This window comes from Salvia splendens, chromosome 4 (genome assembly GCF_004379255.2).
Source record: "Salvia splendens isolate huo1 chromosome 4, SspV2, whole genome shotgun sequence".
In the NCBI taxonomy this organism is placed as follows: domain Eukaryota; kingdom Viridiplantae; phylum Streptophyta; class Magnoliopsida; order Lamiales; family Lamiaceae; genus Salvia; species Salvia splendens.
The window spans coordinates 28494187-28512065 of record NC_056035.1 but is presented as its reverse complement, the minus strand read 5'-3'; the positions used below and the strand labels follow the sequence as shown (position 1 = coordinate 28512065).

The following is a 17879-nucleotide window of genomic DNA, read 5'->3' as shown; positions in this document are numbered from 1 at the left end:
CGCACGAAGAAGAAGAGCTCGGCTGTCGACCCGCCAACAGGGGGGATGCCGACTGGACCTCCTGGGAGGCCTGGCGAGCCCGTTGAGCCCGCTTTTGACCAACCGGACGAGTGCGGCGAGCAAACGCGGGAGGGGACGGGAACTCCTGTACATCCTTGGGGAGGTCGTGGGAACCGCCGCTACTGCCGCCGCTGTAATCACCGGCATAGTTCAGGCGCTGCTTCTTCGGCCAGCCAGCATCGACACCTGCCCGAAACTTCTCGGAGTCCATCAGCACCTCATAGCAGTTCCAGTAGGTGAACTCCCTATAAAGCCCGGGCACGGGGAAGACTTTCTCTGCTATCCTCCTGCAGTCGTCCTCAGTTTGGCCACTGGTCTGCATGCGGATGGCGTTGGTGTACAAGCCCGAATATCGGGAGACCCCACCCCTGATTCGGTCCCACCCCTTCCGGCACTCCTCCCCACTGCGTGGCCACCCCTCCGGGCAAAATGCCTTGTAGGCTGCTGCTATTTTAGCCCACAAGTTGACGATCCTCTGATTGTTCGAGGCGAGAGGATCATCGCAAACACTCACCCACGCCTTGGACATCGCGACGTTCTCCGTGTCCGTCCACTTCCTCCGTGCCGGGTTGTCGTCATCAGCCGGCTGCGACGACTCACCGACCACCCTCTTGCCCTTCCCCTTCTTCTTCTTTGGCGCACCCCGACCCCGCCCTACTCCCCCCCGTTTGAACGGGGGTGTCCGCATCCCCGAGATCTATCCCCAACTCCTCTAAGGAGAAAGTACCACACCCAGTGAACTGCGTCTCCGATGGGGTCGATGTGTTTGAAGAAGCAGTCACAAAATCAAAACTGGGGCGATAGACGTTGTCCCCCCCCTCCCCCCCCCCCGACGTCCCTTGCATCCCCGGGTACCCCGGCATCATCTCCATCCTGGGTTGCATCCCCGGTACCCCCTGCCCGCCCGGCATCCCCTGCCATCCCGGCATACCACCCCCGGATGCCATCCCGGGCATCATCTGCTGCCAAGGGTACATATTGTAGTACCTGGCCATCGGACCCCATCCACCTCCCACGGGTACCGTGGGAGTTTGAGACCCGCTCGTCCCTGGAGTAGGCTCGTTGTTGTACTCCATTTCGCGTCGTTGCTCTTGTACACAAATTAAGATAGAGAGAATACTCGTTAAAACTAGTGGTGCAAATAAAATGACGTGCAAATCGCGTATATATAGTGTTTCGAAAATTAAATAATAATAAAAAAATCCGCTGGCCGATCGCTCGCCGATCGGGAGCCTGCTATGGCGGCCAGTCAATCGGCGAGTGCACGGGAATCGGAGTGCGCTCGCCGTTTTTCTCGCCGATTTGGCATTCGCCTGCTGAAATGGTTCGACGAGCGGACCGACGAGCGCCAGGGATCGGCTAGCCGGTCCGCTCGCCGCCATTGTGGATACAATGGTTCAACCGGTCGGACCGGTTAAACCAATGGTCAAACTGTTATAGTATTATAAATATGGTAGTGTTAAAATGCAAACTCTATGTATTTACAAACTCCAAACTCCTCAACACAGCATCAACACAGTTTCAACACAATGTCAACTTAGTGTAAAGTTTCAATATTTTGATGTCAACACAATATCAACAAAATGTCAACACAACATCAACTATTGGCATTGTGTTGACATATTTGTTGCTATTATTTTGTCATCTGTTGACATTTTCTAACGATCCAGATCATAGTTTGGAGTTTGTACAATATTTAGAGTTTGTATTTGATTACATCCCATTGTAAGTATATATATATATATAATTAAATAATTATATAATACACATAAATATAATAAATGGTAAACTATAATTCATAACATATAAAAAATATTAAACCTTGTATATAATTAGTTATAAATATAATATAAATATAAAAAAATATTCAAATATTAAAATTGAATATATTTTTTATCAGTAAATATAATTACATACATAAATTATTAACTAGTGTAGATGGAAATATAGAGTTGTGTTATAGCAAAACTCAATCTTATTGCCGAACCACTGAACCACACCTATAGATGTCATTTTTAGACAATATGAATGTCATTCTTAGTTTGTTTTATGTCATGATGGTACGTATGACCTAAAATGATTTAAAAATGACATTCGTATTGTTCAAATCCGGATTTTATAAAATGACCTAAAACAAACTAAGCCTGACCTAAAACAAACTAACAATATCTTACAATGACCTAAAAACAGGCTAACCATGACGGGTTCAACAGTTCGGTCTTTAAACTTAGTTTAACATTGATTATAACCCTGAAAATATAATATTATATATATAAAAATAGATAAAGTTCATATTATTTTAAAAAAGTGTATGTGACGAAGTAATATTATAGAAATATTAAAAAAGAAATTAGATAGTTTAGATAAAAATATACTCTAAAAAATATTAATATTTGGTAAATGGTAAACTATAGTTATTAATATGTAAAAAATATTAATTATACTATATCTCATAAAAATAACAATAAATTTAGTTACTAGTAAGTATAATTAAAATTTAAGATATAATAATTACAATTAAATATATATCATAATTAATAATTACTTAAAATGAATTACTATATTAGTTTGGGTGTATAAAATTTCTGTCTATTATAAAAATAGTTAATGTTCATTACATTTCCGAAAGGCCTTGTGGTGGAGTGGTAGAGGTGTTGATATTTGGAGTAGAGGGGTTGCAGGAGCTGCTGTGGCTGTTTAGATGAGCTGTGCAGCTGTCTTGTTGCAGTCTTTATTCAGCCTGAGGGATGTTGGAGGCATGGCCCCTCACCCTGGTTCGGTTTCAACTGATTTTGCTCGGTGTTGGCAGTGTCTAAGGCTAGCTGCTGAGGCTGCTTTTCCTCGTGGCCTCGCCCTCTCGGGCTTTCTGCAATTTTGGCCGAGACGGCCCCGTGAAGAAGGCCGAAGTAGTTGCTAGGGATTCCGAATTTGTAATTGCATAGTTCGACTTTAAATTTTCTTTCTTCAACGTGTAATAGCTAGTTGAGTTGTGTATTTCGTTTTTCCTTTATTTTCATCATCAATATTTGTAATACACGATATAAATTGGAACTTCTAAATATCGTGTTTTTTTTGTTTACTCAAGAATATACACAAATGCCCTTCCATTCTCTTTCCTCTAATTTCGAGTCTTTATTTCATAAATTCCGCGAAATTAGATCGCGGTTATTACATAAAACATGTAATTATTCAAACATGTTATTCTCTACATAAAAAATTTCGCCTTCGACCGGTTTCACTGGTTCACACCAGCTTAACATGTTGGCGGCTTTTAAAGCTTTACCGAACCGCTGGCCATTTCGCGGTTGGACGGATTGGTCCAACCGTGAACCGGCCGATCCGTTCCGATTTATAAAACATTAGCTGAGTTGTGTCGTGATTTCTTGGCTAGTGCATTTTTTGTTGAAGGTTTGACTTCCTTAAGGGGTTTGGATTTACTCGTCATAAACCAAGTCAAGGATAATTTAGTCATATTATAATTATTTTCACACACTCGACCTTTCAATCAAACGACTACAATGAGCTTTCAATGATACATTTTCTTTTACCAAACACAATATTATCACCAAAAAGCCTATCGACATGAATGGGAAAAGCCCACTATCTCCTAAACCATGTAATTACTTTCTAGGGCACCACCCACGCCCTTACAGTAAAATATAGCTTTTTAAATAATAATAATCTATTCTAAAAGAGGAAATCAAAAGATTTTTTATTTATAGAATTAAACTTCAAGCTTTCCTAGAATAAAGTGCAACTGTTTTCAATAGTGTTATATAAAGCGAAATTTTTTCAGTAGAGAATAACATGTTTCAATAATTATCCATGCAAAGTAAGCATACATTTTTAGAAATTGAAGCCTAAATCATCTGGCCGACCTGGCCCGAGCTCGGTGTTGGCCAGTCTAGGCTTGACCCATCGTTGAAATGGGGTCATTAGTTGAATTGGATTCCAATTGGGTTATTTTATATACCTAAGTCCAATTGGAGCCCAATTAGGTAGAGATATAAGAGGCAAGAGCAGAGATTCGACAATGAGAATGCAAAGAGCTTTCGTATGCTATGAGAATGTTGAGAAAGGTGTGTTGAAAGTAGACTTGTCAACTGGACTAAGCCGACCTAGGCCTGGTGTGGGCCGGTGTAGGCCCAACCCATCGGTGATATGAAGCGAGGGTCATTGGTTGAATTAAGCTCCAACTGAATTAAACAATATCATTTGGTCAAAATTTAATAGTTCTGTGAAAAATTAGTGGTCAACCTCATTTTGACGTAATTGATGAGTTATATATAGACAAACACATATTGTATAGGACAAATACTAACACCCTTATAGTGTGTAGGACCAAATAGATTTTTATGTAAATGTAGGTGGACCAAGTTTGGACTTTAAAAGGCGATTGACAGTCAATTTTTGGTGGAATTGTTAAATATGGACCATATGGATCAAAACACTATTGTTTATGACCAAAAGCTAACACTTGATGTATAAGACCAAAAGTCTTCTTGAGCCAATGTACGAGACCACTTTAGACTTTAGTCTAGTCTAATACCAAAACAAGCGGTAAACCAAATCCATATAAGTACAACATTCAATTTCGACTACATTCAATTTTTCTTATATATATTTTTAATCTAAGATGAAAATAGGATTGTCGTGAAATATATTTTAAAAATATTACTCATTCCTTTCAAAACCTAGTATCCGATGAACAATTATAGGATCTTTAAAATTTATTACTCCCTCCGTCCTATCATAAGCGAGTCACTTTCCATTTTAGTATGTCCCACCATAAGTGAGTCATTTCCCTTTTAAACAAAAAATTATCACTCCTACTTTATTTTTCCACCAACTTTATTCCTTTCACTCCTATCCTTTTCCCTATGTCATACTTTACTCTTTCCACTTTAACTCTTTAAATATTAAATCCTTAAATCTCATACTCAAAAGAAAAGGCTCTCTTATGGCGGAATTACTTAGTTCATATAACTAATATGACATCATTTACTAATAAAAATAACAATAGTAGTTCTTTCTCTAGTTATGCGCTTCTATTAAATAAAGAAAAAGGAAAAATAATGGTTGTACAAAGTTAACAAATGAAATTAAACATTATTTAAGTTTAGATCCAGTGGAAAATGAGACATAAATACATGCTATATGTCTCTTCTTTTAATAAGTCCTTTTCGGTTAATAAGCTTTGCGTACCCAAAGATTAAAATTTGAGTTCGGGAAACATATTAATCTATAGTAGAGAACAAAAATCTTCACATGGAGAAGTAAGCAAGCCACTTCGATTCTTTAAATCTTGACAGTATAATTTTCTGTCTGTAGTATTTTAAGAAATTATGATTTGTATTCGTTTACATGAATGAAATGCGTTGTTAGCTTGCAACTTGAGTTTAGTTTGGAGCTATTAGGTTCCCCTAGATCTCGTCTATCCTCTCATAGACGTGCCTTGCATCAGACATCAAGATGGTAGATATTGATGGTGGAATTTGGGTTGCATGCAGTAGCCTTAGTCGCTCCTGCAGGTTTCAGCTTTCTCATGGTCGGCTGCTTCCTTCGACAAGGGTCTGCCTGCCTCAATTGTTAGATCAAAATCTTCGTGAAAATGTGGTCCATTACACAAAAAAAAGACTAGTTTGGTAAGAGAGATAGATTGTGATTTACTCCTTCCATCAGGAATAGGAAGTTATGTTTGACTTGACACGAGTTTTAGGAAAAGTAATGAAAAGTGAATGGAAAAAATTAGCAAAAGGTGGATCCGAGTTTTAACGCTTAGTTGGTAAAACAAGAGAAAATGAGAAAAAAGTAGTTGAAATAATGTAGTAAATGGTGGGACCCATAAATGATACTCCCTCCGTCCCAAGATAAGCGAGACGCTTCTTTTGGGCATGAGATTTAAGGAATTGATATTTAAAGAGTTAAAGTGGATGGAGTAAAATATGAGAGAGAGAAAAGTAGAGGAGTAAAGAGAGAATAAAGTAGGTGTAGAATAAAGTAAGAGAGATGACTTTTTGCTAAAAAAGGAAATGACTCACTTATGTTGGGACATCCTAAAAAGGAATATGACTCGTTTATCTTGGGAATGAGGGAGTATAGTAAAAAGGAAGGAGAAAGGGTTTTCCACAAATGGATATTGACTATTTCTAAGGGATGGATGAAAATGGAAATTTAGCTTGTTTATGTGGAAATGGGGAGTAATAAAATGTGAATGAGATAAGCTAGTGGAATATGTGGCGCATTACCAAAAAAATAAAAAATAAAAAATTAAACATTTAATGGTAGACAAATAAAAATGACAAAATGAGACAACTATTGGTGGAGAGAGGAGTATTTTACATAGTGCAAGATTGGTATCAATGGTACGGAAAGGCATTTGTATTTATCATGGCAATTTCGAGAGTCGAAGGGTTGAGGCTTTTGAGTTCGTGTGTCTCTCGTATCATGGCCACACTTGAAACACATTTCTCTTTGTAACAGTGACTAATCCTCGCTCATGGTGTAACAAAACAAAATCTAAAACAATTAACTAAAAAGTAAAATGGATAAATTCCAAGGTCGCGTTAGATATCAGACAAGATGAGCTTGTGAATTTCGAAAGCTAGATCCGCCCTTAGTATATCCACACTAATTGTGATACACTTCCAGCAATTGACACAAAAAATGCTCCAAAAACGTTTATGTGTTAGAATGAATTGAAATTCCCACTCTCCTTGCGAATGCAAACAAAGGATTTTGAGCCATCCGACAACATTTAGGAGGCATAAAAATTCCATAATACTTCCTCCGTCCCTCATTATTTGTCTCAATTTTTCATTTTAGTCCATTCCTTCTTAATTGTCTCAATTCACTTATACTACTTTTGGTAATGGACCTCATATTCCGTTAACTCAATTCTACTCACATTTTATTATAAAACTAATAATACTATATAAAAATAGGACACACATACTACTAATTTTTCCAACCCACTTTCTTTTATATTTCTTAAAACCCGAATTAAAGTGGGACATATATATTTGAAAATAAAGGGAGTAGCACATACCTCCAAATTGTAAAGTCACATGCGACCTTGTCTCTCTAGATTCAAGAAAAAAGAATAAATAGGAAGCGACCAATGTACATGTTAATTACTATGATAATGTGACAAGACACTCGACTTGATATATTGCATCAATAATTCTTAATTAATAATTGTAACACCAGCAACTTATCAGTTATGCATGTACTAACCAAAATGAGCTGTGATAATTGTTAACAACTAGCAACATTGTCTCTCCACTGATTGCCCATGCATATACTACCAACACTTGGTGCTAACTGATAACTTTTACAATTGTATATTACACAAAATTCCACAACAAATATTACTTATTTTTTCATCTAGTATCCTAATCACATGGCTCTGATCCTCTCACAATAATGCACCATAACAATTCAAGAAAACCCTCATTTCTCACCTATAAAAACCCCAACTTATTGAACAATTTTCTCATCAAACAATCAATTAGCCTCAAATAAACCCTTCTTTCCAAATGGCTTCAAGAACTGCCATTTTCATAGTCCTAAACATCCTCCTCTTCACATTAGTGAGCTCAACCAATGTCCCGTGCCCTCCTTCGCCCTCAACCCCCGCCCCAAAGCCACCATCCCACCACCACGGCCACGGCCATAAGGTGTCGAAGGGGAAGTGCCCCAAAGACACCTTAAAATTAGGAGTTTGCGCTAACTTGCTAAATGCTTTGGTGCACCTTGTGGTGGGAACACCTCCCAAAACCCCATGCTGCACGCTCATCGAGGGTTTGGCTGATCTTGAGGCGGCCGTGTGCCTGTGCACTGCCCTCAAAGCCAATGTCTTGGGCATCAACCTCAACGTGCCCGTCTCGCTCAGCTTGCTCGTTAACTACTGTGGCAAGAAGGTTCCCTCTGGCTTCCAATGCGCATAAGCTTCACCTCATTTTCATCAATGTTTTCTTATTACTATTGCTTTTGTGTGTTATGTCGATTCCTATGTTATTTGTTTTGTTCATTTTGTATCTTTGGTTATAATGATATTTTATTTTTTTGGTGTGGCCATTTTTTCTGTGTTAGCTAACAATTAGTACTATTAATCATCACTTAATTACTAGACACTGTTATAAAACCAATGTCCCAATGCAATCCCAATTAATATCTAGTTGTGACTAATAAAAATTCTAATTAGGAATTCATATTGCTAATCCAACAAATTATAAATTATTAATCTGCTAATCCTAAGGCTACCAAATAATGTAAAAAGATTATTTAATTCTCAAATCAAAAACTTTTGTATCAAATATGTCCCATGCACATTCTTTTTTTCTTCGAAATTTCTCCTTGATGGATGCCAAAATCTTTATTATTATGAAATCATCACCCTTTGTTGTAGATTCACCCACTCTAAATTCAAGAAAAATTATACATATAGCTATTCAAGATTATGCAAGGAATATCTATTTTACTGTGCCTTAAACTCAGATGTAAAAAATCATAATTGCAGCAATAAATTTCATCCAAAATAAATAACACTGGAAGTTTTCACTGTGTCAAAGCAGTAATTATTCTTGTACATGTTCAAACAAGAAGTCATGGATATATAATTTTATTAAAAACCAGATCGTTGCCATATACACACATTTCAGTGACTGTCATTAAATATATAATAAAATACTAATAATAATCCTCAGCCATAAGTTTAGCAGGATTTCATAACATTCAGTCACGACCACATTGATCCTCGAAATAAAACATATCTCCCAAAACATTCAATAAAATCAACAATTTTCACCTATAAAAACCCTAACTCGGACCCATGACTTTTTATCACACACATATTTTTTAAAGGCTTGTTTTTTTTGTTATATTATATACTTGTGAATTGTGCTGTGTTTGATTTGTTATATGGTTTTGTTTGATTATGTAGATAAAACATAGATATAGATTCATTTTTCAATATACAGAGATCTTCATTTTGAAATATATATAGCTTCATGCAATATATACGGATTCGATTTAATTTGAACAATATACATATCTATTTTGAATGATAATATAGATCTATTTAACAATATCTGCAACTTCATTTTGAAAGAAAAAAAAAACAATTCGTTGTGGAATATGTACAACTTCAACATAAACAAAATACCAATTCATTTTGCACAATGACTATTAGGAGGCTTTGTTTAAGGTGGAGATTTACTTGTATGTTTAAGTAAATAAAATCACCTCCCTGCCCCAAAAAACATTAAAAGTAGTTGGATCTAAATTTAATTATTTTAGTTGTACATATTTTCTGAAATTTTAGTTAATATGATTTATACTTCATTTTTCATCACTATATTTTTCTTGTACGCTCTAAATGGAATCTTTAATAGTCACGTTTGCTTGCTATGCGTTCCTTTTTTCAATAATTCACAAATTACAAAGAAATTAATCTCGTCATACATTTTGGATTTAGCTAGATCGAATGACTCGTGAGCTTTCAACGACCAATAATATCATCGATCTTTAATGAGAGTACAATATCCATGGACAAGAATATATGAAATAATAATCAAACTTGAAGAGGAAATTAATATAATTTCAACAAAAAAAGGCAATTAAGGAAAATTATATTGCTATCTCAACCTCACCGGCTGCTTTCATAAATGTGAAACAAGATGGAGTACAAATCATAACCAACAAAAACATTTAAAAACTTGAATCTCTCAAGAAATTAGAAAAAGCAAATCACTAAAATAAATTGATTATTTAGGCACACTGGAAGCCGGATGGAACCTTCTTGGAGCAAACATTGAGAAGCAAACTAAGAGAAATGGGGACATTGAGGTTGATTCCCAAAATGTTGGCCTTGAGGGCAGTGCATAGGCACACGGCTGCCTCGACATCGGCCAGCCCTTCGATGAGGGTGCAGCATGGAACTTTCAGAGGAGTACCGATGGTTGCACCAATCAATCCACCAAGCAAATTAGCACAAACACCTAGTTTTAGGGTATCCCTAGGGCAAGTAGGCTTGCTCGGGGTGGCGGGGGGTGGTGGGCATGGGGTCGGCTTAGGCAATGGCGGCGGCGGCTTTGGTTTGGGAGTGGGGCAAGAGCCACATGCACTAGAAAGAGTGAAGAATACAAGGTTTATCACTAGGAAAAGGACAAGTGATGTGGTTTTCTTGGAACCCATTTTCCTTAGGTGTATGGACCCTAAAAACTTTTGATTTTTTGGATGTGTGATTTTGGTGCAAAAAATGGGGTATTTATAGGTAGAAAAAGATGCTTAATTATTTAGGTGAAATGATAAAAAATTGTTTAGAGGGATGGATTGTAGCTGGCATAATGAGCATAGGGTTAGGCAAAATTTTTGGATGCATGCGAATATGCACTGCAGTCTGCAAATTGCCATGTTCCTTTGCCCAACTGTATTATGTAGGATTTCTCTAAGTTATCTTAGCTTGGTAGATATGCAATTGTTTAGTTTCTAGTAATATTGAGTAAATCATGCCCAATACTTTGTAGATATTACATTTTATTTTAGTTTTAGAACTAACATTGAGTTCAGACTGAACTGACATCTCTAAATATATTCGTGTATTACTAAATTTTGTCACATACAAACCCTAATTACTAAAGTAATGAATTTTTGTTGTGAATTTATGAACTTAATGCCGTATATCCACATTTAAAAATTTTACCTACTACTGTATCAAAATTCTTTTAAGTGGAAATACGATCAAATCGATCGTTAAAATGAAATGGTAGTTGCTAACTTGAATAAAACAATGCATTTATATAACATACACCATATGTTGCTCTTTTATAATGGGACTTCTGAGGATCCACAACAATGCTCTTCCGCAAGAGTAGCCGCCGTGCTCACCGCTGCACTCTTACCGTCGGCACGGACGCGCTCTTGCAGAAGAGCACCACAGTGCCGACGGTAAGAGCACGTGACATGCTCTAGTTGGCCGTTGGTTTATCATTTTTAAAAAAAATTCAAATTAAACAAAAAAATATATTTTCCCATTTCCCAATTAAATATATCCATTTTTTCCACACTTTTAAGTTATTTTTTCATTATTTTTATCCCAAAATTCACACTTTCATCTATAAATGCCCTTCATTTCAACAGAAAAAATGACACTACGCCAAACAACTTTCTCCATCTCAATTTTTAGGATTTTAACTATGTAATTTTTATATTTTATGATTTTAATTATGTAATTTCTAATTTTTTAGTAATTTGTAATAGAATTTTGGGTATTTTAGATGCATTTTAATATGTGGAAATGTTTTTAGTAATTGAAGTATTTAAATTGAATAATAGAATGGTGGGAACCTCAAGCATGCTCTTGTGGAAGAACGTGAATATGAGTGTTGTGATCTTGCGAAATAACAGAAAATTAAAAATGAATAAAGGTAGGTCTGGATCCATATCCGTGCTCTGGGCAAGAGCATGAATGTGGATGCTCTCATGAAACCAAAATTGCTCTACCATTTGAAGTTTTGGACCCATATATAGACTTGACTTAAAATGTGAACGAGTTGCATAAATTGTGAGTTATTTTAATTTCTAGTATTTAATAAAAGTTTGTTACCTTTTATTTTTATCATATTTGATAGTGAACCCCACATTTCATTAATTCATCCAAACTCACATTTTATTATAAAATTAATATATAAAAGTATGATTCACATGCAGTAAACTTTCTAACCCATTTTATTAAAATCCATGCCCGGTCAAATGTTGACAAATTATTAGAGAGAACGGGATATTCTTTTTTAAAATTTTATTAACTAAAATCGTAAAATGGTCATATGTTAAAAGATCAAAAATGAACTTCTTTAATTAATTATGTATTGATATCCTAATTAGATAAAAAATTAGTTAATTAGCATTAACTATTAAGTTTATAACATCATCCAGAAATAACCATTTCCAAAACCAATTTCATTTCTGCGGAATTCAAAAATAAAAAAAGTAAATGTTATATACTGAATTTGTAAAATGACCATAATTTTAGAAAAAATTGGAGTTTAAATCTTTTCTGAATTTCCCAATTTAATAAACTCATTTGTTAAAGTCACTCCAAACACATACTCTCTTCATCTCACACGTGTCCGTCTCTCTCCGTCACTCCAAACACCCCCTTTCTCTACCTCTCGGCTGCTCCAACGTCCGGCGAAGCCGCCACTTATCGCCTCCAAATCCAGCGACACAATCGTCCTGCTATCTCCGTTGTTGAATAATCTCAATTTTTTATTTGTGAGTATAGCTCTTGTCATTGTTTTGCTTTCAGATCTTCAATTTTTCACTCGGAAATTTTTATTCCCGAATCTGACGCCTTCAGATTGTAACCGATAATTTAGCGATTTAGGAATTTTAAACCCTTAGGATTTTTAGTTTTATTTGGCGCTGAACAACCTTTTTGTTAATTGTTGTGAATTGATTTAGTTTTTTTTTTATCTGAATTGATTTGCAGGAATACGTTTATAGCCGCGGCGTGATCTCTGCTGGTGTTGGCGATCTCTGTACAGTCGCATCTCAAGAATGAATCCTAGAAGGTTTTTGTTTCAACAATTATTGTTTCTTTGAATTTATCAATGTGTGCTGCCATTTAATGATTCTCGATTTGTGTTTGGCATGATTGATTGAATGATTAGTGTTATGAAATTGCAGAGTGTAGTCGGAAGTTAATTGGTATTTGTTTGTTTTGATCAATTTGCGATCATACATTCGTGACTAGAAATTGGAACAAAAAGTGAGATGTGAATGGTGTTGTGAACATTAGGAAGAGTTTCTTATAGATTCTGCAAAAATATTCGACATCCTTTCCGAGGAAAATCCCTTGTAAGCAGCCTAACACAAGTTTCTGGTGACTTTCTCAATCACTTAAAATGTAGCAGTTCAATTTCTATTATCTCAGTAAGAGGAGAATGCAGATGAGAAGCTTTGTTTGAGATCATATGTTTGGAAATGTAGGCACTGAATTATCCATATTTTCTTATGAAAACATTCATTAGCTTTATATCAGACAGAATTGTCGGGTAAAATACATATTTTTTAAATTGTTTGTATCTTATCACATATGTAATGAAGGCTGATTATTTGATGAAATAATTTTATGAATATTGTTTTTACTCTCTTATTGTTGACAACATATATCTATATGTTGACAACATACGCAAGAGGGATAAAATTATTATAACAAACTTTTATCTTTTAAAGCTTTTTGAATATTAATAGTCTTGCGCTTTTGAACATCGTCGAGTTTAGGGATCGGAATGCTAGAGTTGCTCTTTTTGATGGTATTGAAGATGGAGGTATAAGGTCATCATCATCTTACTCCTCTCATGAGATTGATGAGCAAGAGAATGATCAAGCCATGGAAGGGCTACAAGATCGAGTTCTTATGCTGAAAAGGGTGAGTTTATACTTCCAGAGCACTGTTGCTTCAATTGAATTACTCATTTCCTTAATAATATAATTGCTGGCATTGATCTGCTTTGTGTCTTTCAATTTATTCTTGATCTTGTTTAACTGCTGCTGTTTGAGGAAATGGAGGGGTCTAATGACTATCAGATGATGTTATTAATCCTTTTCCTTTGTCCTTGAATTAGTTATATTATATTGTTTTTAAGTATGCCAGTAGCTTAAGAGCCTATTTCTGTTTAAATCATGTCGCCTTTTCTATCAAATTCTCCAGGAGATTTCATCACAATATAACAATCAAGTTTAGTAATTGTCTCGTAGAGAAATGAAGCAAGGAGAAGACTCAAGCGTGATGTTTGGAGAAAAATGAATTATAATTATAGTGCAAATTGTATGTAAAGTGTAAACACTCTCCCCCAAATGAGGGCTTCGACACTTGCTGCTTTTCTTACCATATTCAAAGCGTAAATCCTTTATTAGCTCATAACTCTATATATAAATCTAAGAAGGAAAGAAATAACACGCATGAATGATAATTAAGAGCCATTGTCTTGTCAACAAATCACGACCATTCCATCAACTAGTAACCGAAAACTATTATAACACAATCAATATTCGATGTCGACTTCCCTCACCACTTCTTTGCATTCACCTATTCATGAGAGCATTGACAACTGAGAATGGGGCAAGTGCAGCGATGCTGCATGGGCAGCGCCCGTCGTGCGTGCGGGTGCTCAGCGACAAGGGAGGTGACTCCTGAGGGTCTTCGCGAGCGTCGCCCGCCAAGGCGTGGAGCCACCGCAACGCGACCGGGAAGGGGTGGGGGGTGGTTTTCGGCAATTGATGAAGAGAAGGAATAAGAAGGGGGGAAGAAGAAAGAAAGGGAATAATTGTGATAATTATGGGAATAATTTTTTGCATTAATATTTATGGGAATAATTTTTTGCATTAATATTTGCATTTATTAGAATAATTGTGTTAGTTATTCCTTAATAAGTGAATAAAATTGATGTTTTATTTATTGTAATAAATAAATTTATTAAATTTAGCAATAAATATTATTATTATTATTATTATTATTATTATCATTATATGCATTTGGAATGAATAGTGTAAATTATTGTGACTTGTGAGAGGCGTGGGGAGGGCGTGGTGGGAGGCGCCCCACTATGTGAGTTGTGGCCTGACGCAAAAAATGAGGGGAATGATGATTTGGCAAGAGGCATGGGTTGTGAATGCTCGGAGCATGGTATCCACCCCCACGCCCACGTTTTTCATATTGAATACCTCCTCCACGTTGATAGTAATATAATCAACCATTTGTCGATGACATGTGAACCATTAATGGACGCGTATCATCTAGTGTTGTCAAAAGTGCGCACCAGGGCCAATGGGGCGCTCAAGTTGGCCATAGTTTTGAAACACCCGATTCGATTGTCAAGTGTGGCATGCTCTTGCTCACCTTCTACAACACATATCCACCAACATTCTTTCAATTGTCTCTAACACTTAAAGGTCTCTAGTTAAGCACACTCATCTTTTCAATGAGGGATCCCACTCAGTTGCACCTTTTCTCCTCCCACAAGAACTTTGTCAACAAATTATGCCAAGAAGCCTTTACTTCACCTAATTAGGCTAGCCACGAGACTCCTAGAATAACATTAATATTGTTCAAGGGAAATACGCAGCAAGTAATGTTAAATTTGTTGGATCCCAACTGCAGTAGAATGTCCAAACAAATTCCACCCCTTCGAGCTATCTCCAAGTATGACTACAAATGCAGCCATTGACACCACCTCTAGCTTAAGCTTGATAACTGCCGCATCTGTAATAAAACGTTGGCTAGAGCTACCACCAACCATGACCTTAACCTGCTTCTTCTCACCAGTGTACCTGATCATCGTCATGGTTCGGAGTGCATCTTAACCATTGGAAGTCACAGCTCGTATAATAATAGTTGTCACTAGGCAATTTGTTCGGCATTTTTTTTACACGGTGCACAGTGGCGCCTTGGAAATCCTCCTCTACCTCCACTTTTTCTTATTATATCAGAACTAGTAGGGTTTTCGGAGGACATCGATTCATCGCGCCAATTTTCAATTTATACCTAAAGTAAGGACAAGGGTAATCGACTAACGTGAATCTGGATCAATGCCATGGCTTGATTGGACAAGGCAATAAGAGCCACTGCACACGTCGATGCATGGGCATGTTGTGGACAAAAAATTTACTTAACAGCTTAGGCAATCAACGAAAGCACGTCGTTTACATCAAATGTTGGTAAGTCGGTTCTTTGTCTTAGGGATGATTGGGTGGGAAGTTTGTTACCCCCGGTTGCCACTTTTTGAGTTGAACTATGGGGAACTCAGAATCTCAGATCCATGTTGCCAGTTTTCAAGATAATCTCTATGCCTTGCTTTTTATATCTCCTTTATATCACCTACATCATCACTTCCCCTATTATAAGAGTTGTCTGAGACAATCCAAAAATAGCACATAGATACTGGTTTGTGTATGGCTGTAGGCCATTGATGGTGCATATTGATGTTTCATTTGATACAAATCATTAGATTATCTTGATGAAAATTAGTAATCAACTATCATGTACAAATATTAAAAAAAATCATATTATTCAGTTTTTGCTGAGCATTGGATTGCTGCTTTAATGATGCAATAATATGATGTCTTGTGTGAACAGTTGTCTGGTGATATACACGAGGAGGTTGATTCCCATAACCGCATGCTGGACAGAATGGTTTGTATATGCCCTCTTTGTTCCATATTCCTGTTGGGCACATGTATTTAGGTTTATGACTCATTATGAGCCATTTCTCTTAGGCATGGGTATTTAGGAGATTCGACTTATGGTGTAAAGGTGTGCGTAATAAAGTTATTATTTATAGGGGCGTGAATGAAAATAATGGTGTTCCAGTATATATAGGATGGATGGTGTAGTTAATTTGACATTCTGACAGCGAAATTGTTCTATTCCTTCTGATTTCCTATTTTTTGGATTTAGGGAAATGACATGGATACCTCAAGAGGAGTTTTATCTGGAACCATGGACAAATTCAAGATGGTATATCTTCATCTGTATTATATCAATCATTTCCCCATGTTTTTCTGATCCCAATTCTAAATTCTTACTTTGCCTCAGGTGTTTGAGGACAAATCAAGTAGAAGGATGTTTACACTAGTGGCATCTTTTGTGGCTGTTTTTCTCATTGTATATTATCTTACTAGATAAGTGAGGTAATATTGGATAAATCCTATGCAAAAGTGTGTGGCACAGGTCAAATGGTGTATAAAACGAGTAATCTCTAGTTTGGAGTATTGGTGTCTTGCATCGTGATATCAGGTGATTGACAATGAAGAAATACTACGAATAGCGTATTTTGCGCATTCCCCAACTGTTTCAATGGTCTTGTTGTCGATTAATACGGCTGCTTCCAGGTGGAGCTTCTCTGTCTGTCCCTGCTGTAAAAATGTGTTGTGCTGCACATGATATGCTCTAAAAACATGGTCACTTAGGTTCATATTTTTGCCTTCTCTCTGTGTAGTCTAAACTGTCATTGCTATGAAATGTGGTCTGCTACATATGCGTCGATATATCATATTTTTGGCCGGAGTATATAGAAAGCGTGTTCCGTACTACATTGTGCCTATTTCATGTTTTTGGCCGGAGCAAATAATAAGCTGTGTTACCTACAAAACTGTGCCTCGTCGAGTCGTCGTTACCCATATAAATTGGCTTCATTGAGAATTTAGCACAATTTGAATTCTGAATATAGATTTGAACTTGCTTGTTTAAAGTTGCGCCACCAGACATGATATAGATTTTTCTCGTGACTATTATGTTGAGTGATTCGATCGCACGATCATCTCCTTCTTATTCAACATGGTGCCGTTCGGTTCATCTCCTTCTTATTCAACATGGTGTCGTTCGGTTGTCATGACTAATTATCATATGAAAATTTATTTAGTATTGAGTTGTGAGATTAATTTATTTGGAGGGATGCTATATGACTAATAACCACATGATTTTTTCGAGGTATAATCTTTTGTAAACCAAACAACTCATGATTAGTAGATTAAGGATGTGTTGTATTTAGTTGTAATTTTATGATACAATAACGAGGAATACAAATTTCTTTATATTCTTTTCTTTTCCCCATTTCCTATAAAATAAATTCACAATGTTTTATTCTTCATTTTCACTACAGTAAATGATAATATTATCCTGAGATATTCGTGTGATAAAATTATCCCTTATTTAAGCAATAAGGATGAAGAGATTATTTTGTTTGTGGACAGGGGGGGGGGGGTAAGAAATTGGAATATAAAAATATGAAATTAATCTCATTTTTCAGTTTTGT

General features: G+C 36.4%; 3 protein-coding genes across 4 annotated transcripts; 2 read left to right on the top strand and 1 right to left on the bottom strand.

The window, feature by feature from the left end:
* The first annotated feature begins 7579 nt into the window (after positions 1-7579).
* LOC121799318 (14 kDa proline-rich protein DC2.15-like) lies at positions 7580-8133 on the top strand. The gene has a single exon (XM_042198643.1). The coding sequence runs from the start codon at positions 7599-7601 to the stop codon at positions 8007-8009; it is 411 nt and encodes a 136-aa protein (XP_042054577.1). The 5' UTR covers positions 7580-7598; the 3' UTR covers positions 8010-8133.
* Positions 8134-9661: 1528 nt separating this feature from the next.
* Positions 9662-10282, bottom strand: LOC121799264 (pEARLI1-like lipid transfer protein 1). The gene has a single exon (XM_042198584.1). The coding sequence runs from the start codon at positions 10255-10257 to the stop codon at positions 9832-9834; it is 426 nt and encodes a 141-aa protein (XP_042054518.1). The 5' UTR covers positions 10258-10282; the 3' UTR covers positions 9662-9831.
* A 1877-nt stretch (positions 10283-12159) lies between these two features.
* On the top strand, positions 12160-17157 carry LOC121800378 (bet1-like SNARE 1-1). Of its 2 annotated transcripts, XM_042199947.1 has the most exons (6): positions 12160-12336; positions 12554-12635; positions 13348-13495; positions 16202-16258; positions 16523-16582; positions 16661-17157. In XM_042199947.1, exons 2-6 carry the CDS (start codon positions 12622-12624, stop codon positions 16748-16750), a joined length of 369 nt encoding a protein of 122 aa, XP_042055881.1. In that variant the 5' UTR covers positions 12160-12336; positions 12554-12621; the 3' UTR covers positions 16751-17157. The 2 variants fall into 2 exon arrangements, with proteins under 2 accessions (XP_042055881.1, XP_042055882.1); XM_042199948.1 differs by lacking the exon at positions 16202-16258.
* Positions 17158-17879: the final 722 nt, after the last annotated feature.